Source organism: Vicia villosa, linkage group LG1, assembly GCF_029867415.1.
Source record: "Vicia villosa cultivar HV-30 ecotype Madison, WI linkage group LG1, Vvil1.0, whole genome shotgun sequence".
Classification (NCBI taxonomy): Eukaryota; Viridiplantae; Streptophyta; class Magnoliopsida; order Fabales; family Fabaceae; genus Vicia; species Vicia villosa.
The window spans coordinates 104,788,548-104,805,953 of NC_081180.1; the positions used below are offsets into that span (position 1 = coordinate 104,788,548).

Consider the following 17,406-nt stretch of genomic DNA (forward strand, 5'->3'; position numbering starts at 1 on the left):
GATCCGGCCTTTAAACAACAACCAAAACTATCATCTATAAGCCAATTACATCAAAATGTTTGTTATATGAATTCTATATTTAGGCCTCATCCAGTTCCTATATACAATGGTGTCAATTATATTATTCACTATACTATCTCTACCTCCTTTGTTATTGAAGACCACTACATTACGATATTGCCATATTGAATAAAGTGTTTTGGCCGGTGCAAGTTTAAGCAGACCATGTCGCCAGCCCTTCCCTAGTGTTCCTTATAATTCTTCCTTCAAAATAAGTGGTGAATAATTAATATCCAGTCAGTGCAGTACCATAGTCCAAATTATTATTATTATTATTATTATTATTATTATTATTATTATTATTATTATTATTATTATTATTATTATTATTATTATTATTATTATTATTATTATTATTATTAAATGTGTGCATGTCAATTCTAAAAAAGCGAAGAGACCATTTTTCTGAGTCAATATTTAAAATGAAGACTTTATATGGTGTAAAAAAATCTTCGTCATCATAGGCAATACAAGAAATACAATTTCCTATGTCTATAAGAATATTGAAAGCAAACAATTAAGCATCTATTTAGTGGGAAGTGGATATTCACATAACATAACTTTTTTTTTTTTTTTTGTTAACACTCATCACATTTACCTTATAAATTGTTCTCCATGTTAGCCTGAAAATTTTAGTTGAAGGATTCAACATTGTAGCAACTTTACAGTAAAAGTGACAAAGTATGAAAATATTTGGTTGTCGATCCGCTGTCTATATCGATCGAGAAACTCAATTAGCATAGTGAATATGGTTTGAAAGAATATCAAGAACGAATCCATACGATTAGGACCACTCTCTCTTCAAAACATGTCAAACATCTCAAAAAGGGGTTTCGACAAATGGTTAGGTTTGACATATTTACTAGATATCTAGGAATTAACATATTTTCAGTTTAAAAGTTAGATAAGAGGAGGATGTCTCGACAATGCTAGAGAAGTTAATCAGAGATTCTTAAAGACAGTTGGGAAGTTCAAAGGAAGTTACCAACGTGACGAGTAGTTGCAGTGGTTTTTAAACCAATAAAGACGCGTGGAGACATTTAAAATGGTGAAAACCCACATAGTAGGTCACGTGTCAAACATGTGACAAACGACCGTTTCGACGGTTACTTAGGACTATTTTATAAAGCAGGCTCATGCATGTAATCAAGGTCGCAAAATCTCACTTGTAATCTATAAGACTAAAGTACCCAAGTTACAGAGTGAAACAGTTGTGAGAAATGCATAAGTCTGCATCCTTGTCGTTTACTTTTTCCATGTTTCCTTAATTGAAACATCTTACTTTAATACTGCTTCCTGTACTTTTGGTTTATTATCTTTGTCGAAGGTTTATTATAGTTAAAGTTTATTTCCATTTTGTCCTTATACAAGCATTCAAATCCAATTCCCAAACACTTTTCATTGCATCCTATTTCCACTCAAATTGTCCTTAAAATTTTTCGAGTTAATCTTTTAAGTAAACTAAACTTGTGATTGTTTACTACAAACACCAGTGTGCGACAACAGATCAATAGTAAACTTCATGGGGAGTTGTGTTCTTTAGACAACAGAAGGCCGATGTTGGAGATGAAGTTTCTTGGAGGGGCTGTTAGTCGAGATGATGGCTTTACCGAAGGTTTGTCCATGAAGAGGGCAGTCAGGGCTATTGAGCTTATACATCTTCTTCCACAACTAAGGGATCCTCATATTGACCTTATTCTACTTCGTACTTGCATATGTATTGCTGAGCTATTTTTTGGGCATAAGACTTGTCAACCTAATCATAAGGATAAAACACCTATTGGTTTTGATAAAGAGTTGCAAAGCGCGGTTGAAGACATTGTGGTTGGTAGAGGTCCTTTATTCATAGACTTTAGTGGATAGTGGCTTCTTTACCTATTATTGCTAGGTGATTAGAATTCTACGTTGTAGTAAAAGTTGCCTCATACGCGTTTGTGGCTTCTAGGGCTCAACCTTGGGTGTTACAGAATCATATATTGAGGGACAATGGGGTATCTGGTATGAACCTTGATTTCGATAGAGTTTTAAATGGACTTAGTGATGTGATACTAGATTTTGTCCTTAGGGTTTTACTAAAATGGACGACGTCCCTCCTAAAACTCAACATATTTTGGCGAGTGTCCTTTTTAGTAAAAGTGTTCAGGATATGGATGTAAAGTTTGATATGACCATGACACAGAAAGAAGTTTTTGGTTGTTTGCAAGCAACACATGCTCAAGATTTTCTCATTTCTACCCCTATTAATGGTCTACGCGAACATATATCTATAATAGAGCACAATACCATCCTTAATTACCGACTTATGATTCCATTATTTCTTGTTGATGAAGTTTGCTTTGTGGCGTGCTTGAATACATTTAGGAAACACACTATTTATTGCAATAAGCTTCATGGATTAAGATACCGATATTTTGTTAGGGATATCCTATTTGATATATTTAGGCATTTTGTGGTATATGTGAAGAAAAATACGCTTGTAAGTTTCTTGACTGACCCACTTGAGGAGAGATTGAGTCTTATCCCTACATATATTCTAGTGTATAGGTGGTTAGGAGGGAAACATGCATCTGTAAAATTGACTGAGGTTTCTCCACTAGTGGAACTGAGGACTAGAGGTTTTATTGTGAGACAAGTAGCTCTCAAAGCCGCCTAAAATAAAGTTGCCAAGCATGAGAAAGTGTGTTCCGACAATTAACATGCTTTTATACCATTTATCTTTGTCACATTTGGTTTTCTAAGACCAGAAACAATAAATCTTTGGGTTAATGAACTTTTTCGTCCCTTTAAATATTTCAAATTTCGTTTTTAGTCCCTCCAAAATTTTCCTTCAAGAAATCGTCCTTTCAAAATTTTTCTTCCGAACTATTGGTCCCTAACGTCAAATTTCGTAGCTAATCGGTGGCTAAAGTCGTAGCTAATCTCTAGCAAATTTGACGTTAGGGACCAATAGTTTAGACGAAAAATTTTGAAGGGACGATTTCTTAAAGGAAAATTTTGGAGGGACTAAAAACGAAATCTGCAATATTTAGAGGGACTAAGAAGTTCATTAACCCTAAATCTTTTAAAGAGAGTTCAAAGACTCATGCATATGAATGTTGTGTCTCCTAGGAATGTTGTGTCTCCTAGGACAATGATGATAGTTTTTAAGAGGTTTAATTTTGTCATCCAAAAAAGAGTGACGACGCAACTCGTTATCTGTTTGCCTATTATTTACGTATAATCTTGATTATATATAAATAAATTATAATTTCGTTAAAAAATCTTTAAAAGAACTAACATAATTCTTTTCAATGAAATTTTATACAATTTAAATTTTTCATAAAAATCACAAACACGCACATATTGTATATGGAAGGCTTAAGACAAATTTACAAGGCTCTATTAAAGTATATAATAATAATATAACTGAAATTATTAAATTTTAATAAATTTATAGACATTTAAAATACAATTTTGGTATTAAATTAATATAATGTAATCAGTTTTATTTTAAATTAATAACAAAATCAAAGAATTTAATTTTTTTATGAAAACATTGAATTTAGATCTAATCTAGTTTAATTTTAGTCAAAAGAAACTAATTTAATTTATTTTAATTTTAAAAATTATAATTCTTTTATGAAAATATTGAATTTAAATTTGACCAAGTTTGATTTTAGTGAAAAGAATTTTATTTAAAAATTGTAGAATTATAATTGTCTCCATTTATAATATGTTGGTGACATATAGTCACTACTAGAAATATTCAAATTTCCTGCGGATTTTCGCTAAATTTCCGCAGGAAACACCTTACCTGCGGATTTTCCTGCGGTTTTATGTCCCCAGCTAAAACCTTCGTGGGTAATATTTTCGGCAGGAAATTCCGCAGCTAAATCCGCAGTAAAAATCCGCAGCTAAATCCGCAGGTAAATTATTTAAAAAATTAAAAAAAAAATTTATGCAGTCTATAGATATACTAAACAATATATATAGTCACCAAAGTTATGCAACAGAGGTTTTCTCCAAAAGACAAATCATGTGCCAGAAATTAACATGTAATGTATGAAAATTGGTACAAATAGGGACCAATTCTAATTAACCATATCAAATTATGATTAGTAAGCTACACTTAAATTATAAATAAAAAATAAACAATGTAATGTTAAGTGCAAAACCTTTACGGAATCAAGTTGATACCTCTCTACTTCATAGGATAAACTTAACTTTCCACCTTGGCGCATTAGTCCTGGAAAGTAATGAAGTTGATTTCAGTTCAAGTCTAAATAAACATAAGCCAAATTGAACACTAACATCACATTAGGCAATAGAATTTACTTTAAGAGAATGAAAGGTGAGTCACAGCTTTAAGCAAATTTCCTTTTGAAAGAATATAACCACTAAAATAAAGCTTCATCCAATAGTAGACTTAATAAATTTCATTGAGCCAATTTCCAAACTATAACAAACTCATAATAACGTTACTCCATAAAATAAAACGTTCATGTTTGATAGAAAAGTTCAGACCTTGTTTGCCTCTTACCTTTGGAATGATCAACAAAGACTCAAGAAACTATATTATAGCCAACTGCTCCAGCGGTCCTAATGTTGTAGCAAGATATTCCAAATAAACTGACAATGGCAATTTTGGGTCCTGCATTGAGAGAGTACAGGACATACGTATCAATTAAAGTTGACAAAAAAAGAAAGTCTGTCATGTTACAGCAGCACAAATCTTGCTGAAAAATTAATATGAATTAAGTAAAAGTACTCCCATCTCATGCGAATTTGTTCCACTAAATCCACAAACTCTCTTCTCTTTTCAAGCCATTGGTGTCGTTACATTGAAAAATCCAAGCCATTGGTGTCGGCACATTGAAAAATCCAATTAAATAACGGTTTCAACTTAATATTTAATGAAGGATTCTTACCTTGAAACATGAGTTGGTTCATCAGACCAGGAACTAAATTTGCAGCAAGAGAGTAAACTCTAGTGGCACCACATTCCCATCTAGCTTGGTGGCTTTCTTCATCTTTTCCGGTCCAAACACAAAACTGATCCTAGTCCTTCCTACCATCATCAGAAGCACTATGATTCACTAACTGTTAATAAGAATTTGATAGAAATGACTCACTTGATTGTTGGAGCCGGATAGCGCTGTAAAAGAAACCTTTGCTATCATGTGTCCAACTAGTAGAAGAAAACTTTACCGGAATGAAATTAAAAATGAAACACAATCAATGGTTCATTACTATGATTATTAAAACAGTATGAGATATTATTATTATTACTACTCACCCAAGACAAGTATCAGATTGAACAACCTTGTCATGAAAAATATAAGTAGAGTTTTTTACATTGTATGGTGCCCTGTAGAATTGTTTGAGAAATCATAGATTTTGAATAACCTTAGAGGGTGTTCAATCCAATCCATTGTTATATTTACAATGAACACTAATCAATTTTCATAGATAGTAAAAAAGATCACTACACATACCGTTGACGTATCAAGAATCATCAAGAATGATCAATATTTGTAAAGAACGATGATAAAAAACGTACATCGGAGAAGCATTATTGCGCTGAAGAGATAGAGTATTAAATCCCAGCCTATCCAAAAACTTGCATCAAAGGTAGTCATTCTCCATCCATGTCATACCTACTTGTAACACCGCAATATGATTAACTGCATAAATCATGTTTTACATCAGTTGTGTGGTAAGACCTATATTTAGTAGATCTATTTCATCGTGGTATCCTAGATGTAAAAATCCATCAAGGCATATATGAATATAAGATGAAAACGTTTCACAAACTAAGGGCCATCATTAAACATTCATACTTAATTTAAACAAAAAAAAGTGACAAGTGCAGACATGTATACCTGAAGCTCCACACCAGACTTTAAACAGTAGTGTATTCCAATAATTTTTTTATCTTATAAATCTCTGCAGTCTTAAACAACAATCCTTCAAAGTGAAAAGAGAAGGAAAAGCAACTTCGGATCAATGAAGAAGAGATGGATGGAAGGGGTTACCTTTAGTTAAGAAATGCAAAGTTTAAGGTAGCAGTAGAGAGTGTAATTACCCTTTTGTGATCTGGCTTTTATGAAACGTGATATTAAACCCAGCATGCGTTCACCTTGAAGAACCAGGACAACACAAACAACAAATTCGCCTATTGAATCTAGTAAATCAAGTCCAGCAAACTCGAGCCCTAAAATTTTACTCGGAGCAGCAAGCCATATGCGGACAAGCACATACAACCCTATGAAAACTGTTGAGACTACTGTGAAGTTAGCAAAATACTGCACTGCCAGCTTCCAATCTGACTGCGGCTCTGCTTGTAAAGATGCCAATGCTTGCTCCTTACTTGAACTAAGTTCTGTTAGATCAACAGGTTTGACATCCTGGGATAATAAACTGGCATACTGTTCCCATCATCTTTTAAATATGTCTGCAGCATATCGTAGGTCTGCAGCTCTGGCTAGATCATACCGCCTCTCAGCCTTCTGTAGTGCGAATAGGAGCTCTTCACGTTTCTGCTTCAGCCTTCGAATCTCATCAATTCTCTCTTTTTCTTTGCTATACTTCATCTTTAGAGGTTGAAGCTTGTCTCTTAAGTCGTCAAGTTCTCTCCGCACATGCAAGTAACATCAACAGTTAGAACCGCTTAGATACAATAAATACACAAAACAGAATAAAAACTGTCCTGTACTACAAAAAATACATACTTTGCACCATTGTCCAACACCGAGGTTAAATGAATAAAGTTTGATTAACTAAGTTATTTATCAGTCATTGAATAAATATATGTTCATTGTCTAATATATCATTTGATGCTACATGGCAAATTTGAATTTGAATTCCTACTTAAGATAAAAACTCAGCATCTATACTTACATCTACAAGACGGGCTTTGCTAGCTTTGTCCTTCTCTTTATCTAGACTACAGTTGTGTTTGTAATTCAAAACATGTTTTCGGACCTCCAAATATATATTCCAGTTGAGAAAATTCATCACACTGTGCGAGCTAATACCGCAGAGATATAATTGAAGGAAGTTAAAAAAGAATAAAAATTATTATTGATTAATAATAATAATCACAATTAAGTTAACATGTGAAAAAATCATTCAGCAACTGGTTTTTCCTTTATAAACGAGACAACGCCATTCTGTGGATCTAGCAAATGGTTTCATTCAGCAACTGGTTTTTCCTTCATAAACGAGACAACGCCATTCTGTGGATCTAGCAAATGGTGATTCGAATCTTCCTCTTCACTATCATCGGACGCAGAATGGTCTTCAGATTCTGTTTCCTCTTCATCTGCAATAACACATGTTAGCCAAAAGTGTTTCTTTCCAATGCCACTAATACTAGATTTTTTGTTCTGACACAACCAATAAATCAATCTGAAAGATAAAATATTGTAAGACAATCTTTTGATATATAGTTATCTTCATTCATGGCTTACCAGAATGTGGAATATGATCAGGTTGATGTCTGACAGCCTCAACCTGAAGGCTTTCGGGCAGAAGACAATTGCAAAAAGAACCTGAAATTTAAACCGCATTTGATTAGCTTAAACCTAAATTAGTAGAAGCAATCACAAGATGCCTAGTCTGTTTGAATTGACTTGTTTGGGTTAATCTCCTGATGTAAGCCCTAGTAAGATTGTTTTGGATAGCTTAAGAAAATGACTTATGATACATCCATAAGTTGTTTTCGGCTTGTTTCCTTTCGATAAACTCTATTTCCCACTTTACTCTTTATAGTGAATTGATGTGTTTAGATGAGCCTTATCGTAAATATAAAACATATAGACAAAGAGAGTCCTTACCAACACGGGCCAACCGATTTACCCATGCAGGGATAGGCTTTCCAGTTAACTCTTGGCAAACTTCATCCGTAAAATGGTTGCAATTCTTAGCAATCAGATGGTAAGTTTCTCCATGATATTTCGTGGATAGACGCTCAATAAAAGAACGGAATTGTGAATAAGAACACAGTTGTAGTCTGTTGCATCCGACTTAGTTCAAACCAATAAATACCAATATTATTGAATTGAACATATGAGATTTTATAATTATTAAGAAATCATGCCCATCCAATACATAAGTAATCAAATATTAATAGAGTGCAAGAGCATACCCGTTATGTACCAACTAGACAACTGAGCTGCAACAACAATAGCACGGTCTTGAATTCTAACACCATGATGGCCCTCATATCTCTCTTTTAATCCACTAAGTATACTAACAGTATCGGGCACACTAGGTTCAGCCATGTAAACCTGTTGAAACCTCCTTTCAAATGCTGCATCCTTTTCAACATACTTCATATATTCATCAAGTGTTGTAGCCCCAATGTAATCGCGGCCGCATTTTAAAACCACAGTCCATAATCTCAAATTTGACAACAATCATTCAAATAATTTAAGTGCAAAATCAATATAAAACCAACACAAATTTAAGTCAACAAAATAAACATAAGCCCCTAATTTGATCCTAAGATTTTTATAACAGCTACTTCTGACATAAAATCAGTTCAAATTAACTTCCTACTGAGAACAAATTGATGTCATTCAAAACAAACAACCAAATAAACAAACCAATTAAGCAAACCAAGCAATTTATTTTATACTAATACATGCTAAGACTAAGAGCTTGGTTGAGACTTTTCATCAAACACCTTGTGTGTAAGATGAAAAACTCTTCACTTTGAAAGCATTCGATAGCAAGAACTGAGCAACAATCATCAATGATAACACAACTACGATTAAGCGACCAAGAATTGAACAGAAGAGAAAATAAAAAACGCGGAATACTTGTCTCACCGGATTTGTCGACGAAAACGCGAGAACAACCTTGAAACTCCACCGCGACCTCCACGATTACCTCATAGCTCCGCCGGAAACTCCACCGCGACTACCTCATAGCTCCGCCGCACCTCTCAACCTCGACTTCCGCGGCTCCACAAACTGAACGTGCCGTCGGAAACGTCCCCTAGCTGGAATCCCGTCACCCCGTCATCCATATTTTTCGCCAGTAACTCCTTATCATTCATTGGGAGTGAATCATTATTTGGGAGTGAATCAATTGATTGATTTTTTTGGTAGCATTGTTTCATGATGATCAGGAGAGTAGAGAGAATGACTTTTATTAGTAAGTGTTTTTTTAGAATGAAAAAGCACTTCTCATAAGTGCTTATGGAGGGAAGAAGACATTTTCAGAAGTTAACATGGTGAGTTACAGTATACGAGACTAAACCCATTAACAATATGGAGAAAATATATTATAATTTATTTATATATAACCTTTGTTTTTTTAAAAAAAAAACTAATGTAACTTATTATTAATAATAATAATAATAATAATAATAATAATAATAATAATATTAATAACCAAAAAAAATGGTACATACTTTTTAAATAAAGTATAAACAATTATATGTGTAATTTATACAAATAATTGTCTATTAAATTGAAATTAATTATAATTTTAATTTGTAGTAAAATAATGATAGTTAATCTTACATTTGTTTTTAGTATTGGTCCAATATGAGATAATTTGTAGTAATTAGTAAAATAATGATACTTAATCTTACATTTGTTTTTAGTGTTGGTCCAATATGAGATAGAGAGTAAGTTCAATTTCTATGTAGAAATTTTATCAGATTTTTCTTTTAAATTTTAGAGAAAAATGACTTACACTGTCAATCAATCACGATCATGTATCATGCTAAATCAAACTGTAATTTTTAAATTTTTTATATGACATGGCTAAATGATATCATGTATCTTTTGCGTGGTGTCTAAAAGATATATGAGATGCATTGAGAAATCGTCAACCATATTTGGGGGTGATTTTCACGTAGTCGCCATTCCATATGACGCCACCTACTTTTTAAAAATATTCAGTCACTTGTGATAAAATATTTTAATGTCCGATCTGCAGGTAAATTCGCAGGTAAATCTGTAAAAAACAGTAAATCTACTGATTATTGAAATTTAAAAAAAAAAGAAGAGGCGCAATATAGAATGGCCAAACGTGGTTATTGAGATAATAAATTTGAAATATGAATTACCTATGTGATTTTTTAAAAAAATTGGTTGTTATAAAAAAAATCTTCGATACCCATTCTCAAAATTTTTAATACCTTTTATTAATTTTATTTTTCAAATTTTTTATACCTTTTATTTCATTAAAAAATTAAGATGAAAATTTAAAAATAACACAATTCACATTAAAACATTAATTAATATAATAATATTAAATAATTAACCATTAAATATAATAATTAATTTTAAAAAAAAAATTAGACAAAAATTACTATTATTTTAAGAAAATAGTTAAATTTGCAGAAAAATCCGCAGGAAATATTCCTGCGGAATTACCTGCGGATTTTGTATAATAGTTTGGTTTTAATAGGTATCCGCAGCAAAATTCGCAGGAAACTTTCCTGCGGATTTACCTGCGGGTTTTGCTTTATAGTTTCGTTTTCTATTTGAAAATGTATGAACCGCAGAAAAATCCGCAGGTATTCCTACGGAATTTTCTGCCAATTCTCGATCCGCAGGAAAATTTTGTTTATTTAAGAAATTCCCAGAAAAATCCGCAGGTAAACCTGCAGAATATTTTTCGAAGGAAATTCCGCAGGTAATACGTGTATTTCTAGTAGTGAGTGTTTTATGTGAAACTCTTATTATACTATTACGCTAAGGACTAAACATCTTAAACATGAAAATAAATGACAAATGATTTAATAGCAAAAACATGATAATATGTAATTTATCAGATCTTAAACTAAATTCTAATATCACGTTAACAAATGACTTTTAGACTTAATTAAGTCATCCCTATCATTCCAATTCATCGAGTGATAATTGCTTCTACTTTATAAGTAGATATTTAAATTGATGTAAGACCTTAGCAGTTACACATAGGGGTGGCAAAACGGGACCGGCCCGCGGGGAAAATCCGTTTTACCCGCACTTTTTCGCGGGGCGGGGCAAGGTTTTAGGCCCGCTCTCTTTAATGTGTCCGCCCCGCCCCGCCCCTTTTTTTTGTGGGCTTTTGCGGGCATTTGTTTTTTCATAGAATTTTACTATTTTTAGGCCTAAAAAGTCGAATGCCCGCGGGCTTTAGACCAACAAAATGGCCTTACACATCTTATTTATAATCTTCTTTGAGGTATCAATAAGTGATGACATTGGAATAACTATTTCATTCCATGAAGATTGATTATATTGATTTGATGTGGCCCCCCAACCATGATTTGGACATAGACAAGTGATGTGAAGGGAAACTGATGGTGTGGTGAGTAGATGGTTTCTGAAACGATTCAAACTAGCCATCTATGTCAGATGCTAGTGAATGAGATGCTTGGGGTTGGTTGGTAAGAAGAAAGTGAAAAATAAGCGGGGTATTTATTAGGGGTGGCAAACGGGCATGCCCGCCCCGTTTAAGCCCGCCCCGCAAAAGCCCGCAAGAAAATGGGGCGGGGCGGGACGGTCATAGTAGAGGGTGCGGGTCTAAAACTTTGGCCCGCCCCGCAAAAAAGTGAGGGTGGGGCGGGCTAAGCCCGCGGGCACCACACTTTTAGGCCTAAAAATGAAAAAATTATGTTAATTTCGGTGCCCGCAAAAGCCCGCATAATTTACGGGCCGGGCGGGGCGGTCACACTAGAGGGTGAGGGCCTAAAATCTTGGCCCGCCCCGCACAAAAGTGCGGGGAAAACGGGCATGCCCAACGGGCCGGGCCCGTTTTGCCACCCCTAGTATTTATGCATTAATTTATTCAACTTTTCTTTTCATAAAAAGTGACATCACTTTCATAATTATTAAATAAATTGGATTTTGTCCTCTTTAACCATTAATTATTTGTCAAGGAATATATATATATATATATATATATATATATATATATATATATATATATATATATATATATATATATATATATATATATATATATATATATATATATATATATATATATATATATATATATATATATATATTGAGAAAATAGGTAAGAATGACAATGAGTAGATTTTGGCAAGACTACTATAGTATCATCATATTTATAATTTGAAAATTTTGCCATATTCAAATATATATTATTTACGGTACCTATATTTATATCTGTTTTTCGATATTTATAATAAAATTATCGATAAATTATAATTTATTTTGTTATTTTAAAATTGACTTAATTGCAACTTTGGTCCTCCCGTTTAGCCATTTTCTTAATTTTGATCTCCCCACTTTAAAAATCACTATCTTAGTCCCTTTTTTAAGTTTTTTGTTCAATTTTGGCCCCCATCTGGAGGTATTTTTTGAGGTGGCGTTATTTTTGTTTATGTGTCAATGCTATGTCATTTTAATATAATTTTTTAATTCATTATTTTAATTTTTTAAAATTTTCTTTAGGCCCAAACATATATTTTAGAATATGTAATATTTAGTTTTTAAATAAATATGTATAAAATAAAATAACTAAAAATATTTAATTATTAAAAAGAAAATTTTAAGAAATTAAAATAATGAATTAAAAAAATTATATTAAAATGACATGGCATTGACACATAAGCAAAAATAATGCCACCTCATTAAAAAATACCCCCAGATTTAAAGAGGGACCAAAATTGAATAGAAAACTTAAAAAAGAGACTAAGATTGTGGTTTTTAAAGTTGGAGGATCAAAATGAAGAAAATACCTAAATAGGGGGACCAAAATTGCAATTAAGCCAAATTTAACAACATTAATTTTTTTTCAAAAATGTTATTATTGAGTTAAAAAAAATAAAGAAACTCTCATATTTAAACACATACAAGTATGATAAAAATAAAATATAAAAATGTATATTGTGCAGATATAAGGAGGTGTGTGTTAATGTACCCGTATCTGTACTCATACTCGCTTATTTTAGTGGATAATTTTCTGTGCTCATGCATAGAGCTGTCAAAATGGATTACTCGGCCCTGGCGGACCTCGGGCATTTTAGAGGCGGACTAAAAAAACTTGTTGTAATATGGGCCTAAAAATTACTATAAGAGTTCGACCTTAGACGCACTTTGGCCTACCCCTGTCCTAAACGCTTTTTTTTTTTATAAAAAAAATTAAAATATCAAAATATATAATATTTTTTATAAATAAAATAAAAAGTTATATTATTTTAAATATAGTATATTTTTAAGTACTATATTATATTTTATAAATACTATAATGTGCTTTTAAATATAATACATATCTAAATTGTGTAAAATAATAATACTCAAATATTTTAATAAGAGAATCTAATAGAATACGAGGAAAGAGTGTTGATTATATTAATGTATAATATTTTTAAAAAAGATTGAATAGAATAGAGATAAAATTTAGTAAAGTGAGAAAAACTAATATGTTATTTTGAAGTAACACAATATAAGAATTAATATATACTAATGGATAACGTGCTCTTTAAAGCCAGACTTAAAAAGTCCATAAAATATGAACTATAATTTGAAGGCCCAAACTCTATGATTTATCGTTTCGAACGGATCGATCCATATAGGCTAGTTCATTTTAACAACTCTACTCATGCACATATTCACTTTTATATATTTTTACCCTACTTGTGTTGCATAGTTTTTCGGATATTTATTGGGGATGAGTCGAACTGTCATCTCTAAAAATAAAAGATGACAAAATAAAATAATTTTACGATGTCATCCAATGATAATTGTATACTCTACAAAATCACACAGATATTTTAAAATTAGTAATTTGACATGTCTAAGTGATGATTTTATATTGAACGACACCGTAAATTGTTGTGCATTATCAATTTATATCCATTCAACTCTATAATTATTTTTTGAATTCTATTCAATTTACCATTCTATTAATTATAATTAATAAAATATTTTAATAAATAACATTAATTTTATCATCACAATCAATTCAATTAATTTTTTTACTTATCACATATATAAATTAAAACATCATATAATAAAGTCAACTTAAAACTTTAAATTTAATATGTCATCTACTTAATATAAACGTAAGGTTGTCATGATGACAACCTTGGACCCAACCCTAACCCTAAATCCTATGTGGCATCATATTAGAAATATTAATCCAATGTGGCATCATATTATAAAACTATTAAAATTTTGAATTTTTATCACTTTTTATTCTTCACACCAAATCATTACATTTATCCAATCTAATACCCTAATTTTATTATAATAAATAAATAACTTTTAATAAATTGTCTCACTACCAAAAAAAATGATATTAAAACATTTGAAGTCAATACTTTAATATGTACAATTTTATATTATTAGCTCTAAAAACTTAATTTATTTTAATAATATATAATGTTTGATTTTATTTACTTATATTTGATTAAAAATAATCCATTGACCAATTAGGACTAATACGAGAAATTATATATATATATATATATATATATATATATATATATATATATATATATATATATATATATATATATATATATATATATATATATATATATATATATATATATATATATATATATATATATATATATATCTTCTACATAAACAAATTTCATAATTTTAGATTTTTTTACTTAGCTAAAATATATTCCATAAATATTCATTATTTGTAATAATGTGAAATTATTATAATGAAGATAAAAGTAAATTTGTTTTAATTAGAATATAAAAATTTAATTAGTATGAGTTAATAATAGATTTTAATTAGTAAAACGGTTCGTTACAATTTTTTTTGTAACATATGAGTTACAAAATTAGAGTTATTGTCTTTTTAATTAATAATCATTCTTATGTATATAAATACATAATTGGTAAAAGAGTTTTACATATCAGTACTATATATTTTGTTGTGGGTCTTCATCATTCTCTTCAAATAAGATTGAGACAGTACTTCATTTTCTATTTTGTATTGATATTTTCCTTTCTTTTCATATGTTTTAGCTATTAATTGATTTATATGACAAGTACCTCAACTTATTCTATTGTAGTAATTGTAAATATTCCAACTATTTTTTGTTGTTGTATATCTTCATCCTCTTCTACCCAAACAAAGACAAGGTACCTAATTTTTTTAATTTTGTATCGATATTTTTATTTCCTTTTCTTATTTTTGACTATGTGTTAACTATTCTTCAATTTATATGGCAGACTTATGATTTAATTTACACTATTATATCAGTTATCTAAATATTTTAACTATATGATTTTGTAAGAATTTTCTTATAGGATTTTGTGATATAGTTTTCTCTACTATTTCTTGCGGACGTAAAGAAGAAAGAAGAATTATTTTGTTGCTACTTTTACATTCTTATTTTGTTGCTCTCTCTAACTATAATATATTGAAGGTCTTTAATTATGTTACAAATAATTTTAACAATATTTAAATATGTCATTTTGTTCTGCATTATTTAAATTTCATAGGTAACATTATTATTATTATTATTATTATTATTATGATAAATTATATTAATTTTTAATATAAGTAATATTTATATTTTAATTATGATTGTGATTTACATACAAGCATGTTGTTGCAATTTATTGTCCTTTATTTTCAATACAGTAAATTAGATTATTGTTTCAATTGTTGTAACTTTTCAAAAACGTCATATTTATCTTTTATTATTCCAATTAATTGATTCGAAATTGTAATGTTTATATAATAACAATATTAATATTAACACTATATATATATATATATATATATATATATATATATATATATATATATATATATATATATATATATATATTTGCCATCTTTATTTTATTAAATATTAAATTAATACTATATTAATACATAATAATAATAATAATAATAATAATAATAATAATAATTACCTATTATAAAAATACTAATAATAAAAAAAACATAATATTGAATGATCTCTATTAATAATAATATAATAATAAATTATACAAGTTTAAATTATACAAATTTATTGAAATAAATAAATTTAAATTTGATGCAAAGAATAAAATCAAGATTTATATTATACGTCATTGAAATAAATAATTAAGTTCGATTAAATTTTTTAACCGCTCAAATTATTAAAGTCAGTTTTAAAATATCAATCAATTAAAATCAGTTCTAAAATATTAATAAATTGAAATAGGTTAATAAAGCATTTATACAAAGAATTTAATTTGGTTTTATTGAAACAAATATTTAATTTCAATTAAATTTTTTAACCCCTCGAATTATTAAAATCGATTTTAGAATATCAATCGATCAAAATCGATTTACTTTGACAATCTATTTCATAAATTCATATTCCTTTAAAATTATCACAATCTATTGAATTTTTATATTTGTCATCCGATACTAAATATTTTTAATGACAATAACATCCCAATACCTCAAAGTTTGCAAAATTATGTACACCATTAATAATATATTTTCTTTTATTTAAATAATAATCACGTCATTTTAAGAGATATCAAAAACAAACGAGAATGTATTGATTTTTAAGTTACAATTTTAATTTGATAATAAATATTGTAGTGATAATAACAAGCCATTGAAACAAAACTATTGAAATAAAAAATTATAAATAAAAATAAGTAAAATGATAAAATAATAGTAATAAAAAATATCGTGATATAGTAAAGTAATTGTTATAAATTAACATTAATAATAATAATTATTATTATTATAACCTACTTAATATAATAATAACAATAATAATAAAATATTAACTTTTAATGAATATTATAATTTTCAATCCTAAAATACCCATGCATCGCACGGGCCAACAATCTAGTATTATGCAAATCAAACGTATGTTGATGATTTAACTTAATTGAAAATTTAATCAGACTATTATATCACTAAAAAATATTTTTTTTCTTTATTATAAGCAATTTTTTTAATTTTTTAATTCATTGAATAATTTATCTATTTAATTTATTTATAGTTTAAATATATTATTTATTTTATAATTTTAAGTCAAAATTTACTTATAAAAAAATATAGAAAAAATATAATTTTACGAAAAATTACCTTTAAATAATTATAAATATATTATTTTTGTGAAATTTTTTATTATAATTTAATGTGTGCATGTCAATTGTTAGAAAAATATAATAAGACTTAATTGAAAAAAATTATGTTAATTTTTATGAGAAAAATAACATATTTAATGAAATAACTTCACCAATAGGCAAACAATAATATGTACCCACTTATAGTCATTCAAACATGCCCCTAATTCAATTGAAAAGCCCATTTTGATTAGGTTTCGTTCTGGATTTAAAATTGTTTAGATTACAAAATATGGGGATAAATTGGATAATGGAGACACTAATATCTACTATGAACTTGTCTAATTTTATTAGT

General features: G+C 29.3%; 1 protein-coding gene across 1 annotated transcript; it reads right to left on the reverse strand.

Moving 5' to 3' along the window:
- Positions 1-6,934: 6,934 nt before the first annotated feature.
- Positions 6,935-8,378, reverse strand: LOC131650715 (deSI-like protein At4g17486). Its single transcript, XM_058920419.1, has 4 exons — positions 8,189-8,378; positions 7,878-8,066; positions 7,512-7,592; positions 6,935-7,363 (listed from the first exon to the last, which is right to left on the reverse strand). Exons 1-4 carry the CDS (start codon positions 8,376-8,378, stop codon positions 7,233-7,235), a joined length of 591 nt encoding a protein of 196 aa, XP_058776402.1. The 3' UTR covers positions 6,935-7,232.
- Positions 8,379-17,406: the final 9,028 nt, after the last annotated feature.